Source organism: Typopeltis vanoorti, chromosome 19 (genome assembly GCF_054136105.1).
Source record: "Typopeltis vanoorti isolate ZY-2024b chromosome 19, IOZ_Tvanoo_1.0, whole genome shotgun sequence".
Classification (NCBI taxonomy): Eukaryota; Metazoa; Arthropoda; class Arachnida; order Uropygi; family Thelyphonidae; genus Typopeltis; species Typopeltis vanoorti.
Genome location: NC_143567.1, coordinates 97,371,303 through 97,377,302, shown reverse-complemented (window position 1 = coordinate 97,377,302; position 6,000 = coordinate 97,371,303). Strand labels below are relative to the sequence as shown.

Below are 6,000 nucleotides of genomic sequence, written 5' to 3'. Positions count from 1 at the left end.
CATACATCCAAGGCACTTCTAAAACAATAACTACAATCCTAAAAAAAAAAAAAAAAAAAATACAATCTTCCAACCACTTAGAGACCATATAAAATATTAGCATCCCTAATCTGCTCTACCAAAGACCAGCCACAGTCCCTAGACCTGTCAGGTGTTACCAGGTCCCTTGTAATTGTGAACTATCCTACAATAACAGTCAACATATGAAAAATTTGTAAAAATAGGTTTATTGAATTCTATATAGGAGTCAGTTTAATAATAAAAAAAAGTTTAATAAGATAAAAATGTTTTGTGGATCTTCATAAATCTCTCAGTATGCATACCACAAAAATCTGACTATAAATGATCAATCAAGTTCAAAACAAACCCATTTTATACTAAGGCACTCTATTATAGTGTAAAAAGAAAAATTAATAAAAACCACTATTTAGATATGTTTTTAATTTGGATTTAAAAAGTATGCATTACATAGCAGTTTCATGATTTCTCATATTATATGTCACATATGTACACTCAGGAAAGAAAATTCAATGATATCAATGAAGGAAGTTCATGTGAAGTGCAGACTTGCTTTCTGTGTTGCGACTGATGGCACATGAAAATTTTTTTAAAATGTCCTTTAATGAGGAAAGCTACTTCGAGTTTCTACAAGATGCTAGTGGGGGAGAAAAAGAGAGAGAGAGAGAGAGAGAAATCATTCTTTTAATTTTTTTTTAAATTTAATCTTCTTTCTTGGTGGTTGATTAAATGCTCTAGAAGACTTCCTTTTTCCATTTAACAGTAAATCTGCAAAAAAAGCAACACAGAATTAAAATTTCACTTATATTTTATAATAATTAAGCTGCATGGATAATGCTAAATTATCTATGTATTATCAATAATTAACTCCCTGTCATGAGCTATCCACCTCAGAGAATACTATGATCAATTGTTTATTAATATTAAGAGCATGTTAGTCATTTCCTCTGACTGCTTTATCATGCTAAATGGCAATTACCTTTTGGTATATGAGTGTTGTTTCCAAAATCAACTTTCTTTATTGCATAATGCGAATTTCACTCATGAAAAAGTTGTAAATCCATCACACATTTAGTATTGTGAGTGATCTAAGGGATAAATACTTATTTCCATTCTACAGATCAAACATGGAATTTTAAGCTACTTCGGCTTCCAGTAAGCAGGTTGGTAGGCTCACATCAGGTGACAAAAATAGTCTATCACCTAAAAGCCTCCACAAATATCCATGCTACAGTAGAATTTGAACCTGCAACCCACAGCGTGATCTCCCTCATACTCAGGACATTTTGGCATTTGTACTTGTCCATCAGCCCTTGTTTTTGTGATCTTTCCTGTCACACTGGGCACAGATAGCAGAGCAACAACAGGCAGTTTGAGAATAACCGTACTTTTGACATTTCAAGCAATGAAAAGGGTTTGGAATGTATAATCTAACTGGACAGTTTAGATAGTCTGCTTTCAATGATGTTGATGGTTTAGCCATATTGAAAGTAAGGATGATATTCCTGGTGGGAGGCAGGTAACCATCCCTATGTATGAGTATTATCTTTGTTGGCATCACTTCTTTGTCTTTTATTTCAGAGCAGATCACCTTATCTAGAACATCAAGGAGATCCTGGTCTGATATTACTCCTTGAGAAAAGTTCAGTTTCGTGGAGGGGTAACCATAATTGGTATTCCTCCTGATGGATGAGGTGAAAAGGAGATGCTATGATTGCGCCTGTGTTGTTGTTTTCTACAAGAATGTCACTTGAATGGAGTTTCTTAACTGATTTTGGGAATCCTGCCAACCCTTCTAGATGAAGAAGGGGTAATATTTTCCCAAGTGGACGTTCTTCAGTCGAGCAGTATTAAAAAGGTTGGTACATTTATTACTGCTTCTGACAGATTAATTTTTTTTTGCTTTATTTGTTCTTTTCATCTGATCTTTCTACGGTTTCTAGACATAGTTGGGGCCACTGACAAACCAGAGGATAAAAAACTATTCATTCTTAAAGGGAGTTTGATTCAGCACCAGAGCTCCCGCCATGGAGTCACACATAGATGCCTACTCTCTGGCAAGCAATGACTGCACTTAAAAGAGCTACTCCAGCTGGCACCACAGCAAGCCTTAGTTCCTCTCCCCAGATTATAGGTAAGGAGACTTACTGCAACACTATTGTCCCTTACAGGCAAGATATACTAGTTGACTGATCCTGGCCAGGCCATTCAGGACTGCCTGTCTTGCTGAAGCCAGAGTAATGTGAGATAACCAGGTGTTATCTCATTTTACTCTGTTGTTTCCCAGCAATGGTGGGCTGGAAGACAGGAAAATAAAAGAGACTCTGGAGAAGTGAAGAAAAAATACAGGAAGAAAAGCATAGTAAAAAATAAGAATGAAAAGGACCAGTACTGTCACTTGGAGTACTGTACTCCCACCACCACCACACAGGTGCCTCACGTGAAGTCTGTGGATAGTGCATGGATTCCATGCAACCAGACACAGTAGGTTTTCCTCAGTTTCCAGTATTTACACTGTTCTTTGTCCCCCCCCCCCCTCCTTCATTTTTTTGTGTAGAAACTGTGCAATGTTTGCAAAGATGGTGAGGAAGACAAGTGATTATTCAAGAGCAATCAAATCCAATAACCAGATAAAAAGTCATCTCTCCTTAAAGCTGACATGATTCATGTGAATTTCCATTTGCATGGCTATAATAAAAGTGCATATTAGCCAGTTCAGTAAACATTAATTCGCACATCACTGCAAAACCAATATATCACTTAGAAACATTAAGCAACTGCCACTTGCTAAGGGCAAACCTATTAGACCTGAATGCAGCTCCATGCATGCTTTTCACGCAATTTTGGTTGTTTGCAATCACGTGATTCACTGAGTTGCATCTATCTTCTTTGTATGCTGCCAGTGTTTGTGCTGCAGTTATAAAGGAATGTAAATTGGAAGTGCAGGGTATCTGGACCCATGTTCATTGGAACCTTTTCAGCAGTTTTGAGGTATAGAATATATACCTTTAAATTTTATGCGAGGGTGTGGAATAACCCAGTACAGCTGAACAGACTTCAGGGATATATCTATGTTCATTATAAATGCAGAAATGGATTCCCCCAATACACACCAATACTTATTTCGACATAGTGCATATGCATACAATATATATCTAATTCCCAAGACTTTATTTATACTATTGCAATCTTATGGCCTTTAGTTTTTTTTTTTTTTTTTTTTTTTTTTTTAAACTTTAAATGTTCTATGTTGGTAAACAAAGCTGCTTTAAATTCGAGGTACAAATTTACTTAATCAAATTTTATCAAATTACTATGCAGTTAATATGTTTAAATAAATAAAGGGAATGGTGTGGGGATCATATCTAACTAAAAATATTAAGGAAATCTCATTCAATGACTGACACTTACCTTCAAAACATTTTAGTATTCGAATTTGTTTGTTTTTAGTATTTATTCTAAGTTTATGAACTAAATAGATAAAATAACAAAATTACATGATAACCACAACAACAAACTCTAATGAAAGTATATATATTTTGTACTGAAAATAACAGTACATCATCTTTATGTAGAAACAACAAGCAAATCAAAGAACGGGAATACAAGATACATATAACAACTCGTTTACCAATTAAAAACAGTTGCTGCATGCTAGAAATTATTATTAATAAATAATATTAAAACTATTTTTGATGTTTACATAAAATAAGAATTCCCCAACTTTTTGGGAGAGAGAAAATTGTTCTTATTCAGGTTAGGCCCAATGTAAAAGAGCTTTACAACTTTCTTTGAAAAGGCATTCATATTTAAAACTGCTTCTGTGGAGAAGATGAGCTTCATCTCATAGGATACTATGTATGGGACCAATACTAAACTGAACACATGAAATCTCAAATGTCTGGTCTGGCACAGCATAGTACTGATACTAAACACAGTCTCTCCTTTCCAAATGCACAAGATGCAACCAAGAATTATCTAGGCTCAATTAGAGGACCAAAATACCCATGGATATCAGATTCAACAAACATGGGATCTGATAAAAAGTAGGCAGCTGGAGAAACACAGAGACTGGAGAATATAAGAGATTACATAGAGAAGTCAGAAAAGACATCAGGCCTTTCTGGGAGGAGGAAAAGTATTACACACAAATCTGAAGAGAGAGTTCCAGATGAGGAGGCACAATTATAAAAGAATGTTTATTTCATTTAGTTCGTGACCTTAAGATCAAATTGAATGCTATCAAAGACAGCAACGGAGAAGCACTAACAGAAGAACTTAAATCAAAAAACAGATTGTGAGAAACTGCACAGCAGATAGGATAAGTAAAATTTGGAAGAGCCCTTTTTCCAAAATATTTTGATTTAGAACCTCCTTCATTTAAGCATGAAATTGAAAGAGCAGTTAGCTGGCTTAACAATAATTAAACCCCAGGTACAGACAGAATCCCAGCAGAGTGTTTCATATATATATATAATTTGTGTATATATAAATATATATATATAATATAGATATAATTTCACATTCCATGACATTTTGGTAGAAGAGTATTTTAATGATTATCATCAAATTCCTGATATATATCCTCAAGGGGTGTACAGGATATGATGGTACTACATGAAAAATTTACATCATTACAAACTTCCTGTCTACAATTTTCCTCCAAATCAGTCTGTAACCTGTGAAGACTACGATATTATCAGATCATATATTTCTGTCTTCTAAGGCACTTTTAACCATATCAATCCACCTATATCTTGGTCTTCCCATGGGTCTTTTTTCCTGCCAACCTGACAGAAAACACTTGTTTTGCTAATCTTTATTCTCCCATTCTGTTTAAATGACCATACCACCTGAGATTAGCTCTGCTAATGCATTACTAGATGCTGACAATGTCAAGTTCTTTCCTAATATCCTTGTTTTTAATATGATATTGCCATTGTTGAAATCTATTCATGCCCTAATCTTTATCAGGCCTCTCATATCCGATCTCTAGTCTTTGGTCAAGTGTTTTACTTCTGAGCCAGCTCTCAGATCCATAAGTTAAAATTGGATTTAACGCTGCCTTGTATACAGCTAATTTAGTATTTTGGCTAATTTCTTTCTTATTCCATATAAATTTATTCAGTTGACTTCCTACCATACCAGCTTTGATGATTTCTTTTGTATATTTCCATATTTAATTTACCATCTTCACTAAAAAATCGTGCCTAACTAGCTGAAATGTTTTACTTCTTCTATAGGTTCTCTATTCACAATGCAGTTGATATTTTCATTGTTTCTGCCTATTTTCATTATCATGGTCTTGTTATTGCTGACCTTCATACCATATTACAACAGTTATTCAATTTAGTCAGGGAATCTTGCAGACTGTTAAAAATTATTTAGAATGTTATAATTCTAAATAATTTTAACTAAATTATTTAGAATTATAACATCATCTGCACAAAGCAAAGAGCTGAGATTAACATCTCCAGGTTTCATACCACTCTCCTTCATAATGTGATCCATATAGATAATGAATAACAGAGGGGATAATGTACATCCTTGATTGATGCAAGATTTAATATTAAACCATCTTCCTGTACTTAAATCAATTCTAACTTCTGAATTATAACTAAAATAGAGACTAAGTATTGTTTGATATACTGCGCCTTTATACCATATAACTGTAGCATTTTGAATAGCTTCTTATTCTCTCTCTCTCTCTCTCTTGACACCTTGTCAAATGCCTTTTCCTGATCTACAAAAACTTAAATACAGATCTTTGCATATTCCCATGATTTCTCAACTATCTGTCGTAAAGTGAAAATCTGATCCTGACAGATTCTATTTGGCCTGAATCCAGCTTGTTCTTCACCAAGCTTCTCGTCTCCAATCCTTCTCAACTGTTCCTTAAGTATACATACATATATCTTACCAGGACTACTCAGTCTCAGTAATGAAAGACCTCTGTAATTCTCACATTCAGCTTTATTTCCC

The 6,000-nt window shown here is 34.4% G+C and overlaps 1 protein-coding gene across 1 annotated transcript in view; it reads right to left on the bottom strand.

The window, feature by feature from the left end:
• Positions 1-421: 421 nt before the first annotated feature.
• The window catches only part of ppan (Brix domain-containing protein peter pan), a 109,742-nt gene continuing 104,163 nt past the window's right edge, over positions 422-6,000 (bottom strand). Inside the window, exon 9 of the mRNA XM_090409224.1 lies at positions 422-786. Coding sequence (XP_090265350.1) covers positions 695-786 — 92 coding nt within the window. The 3' untranslated portion in view covers positions 422-694. The remainder of the gene's footprint in view (positions 787-6,000) is intronic.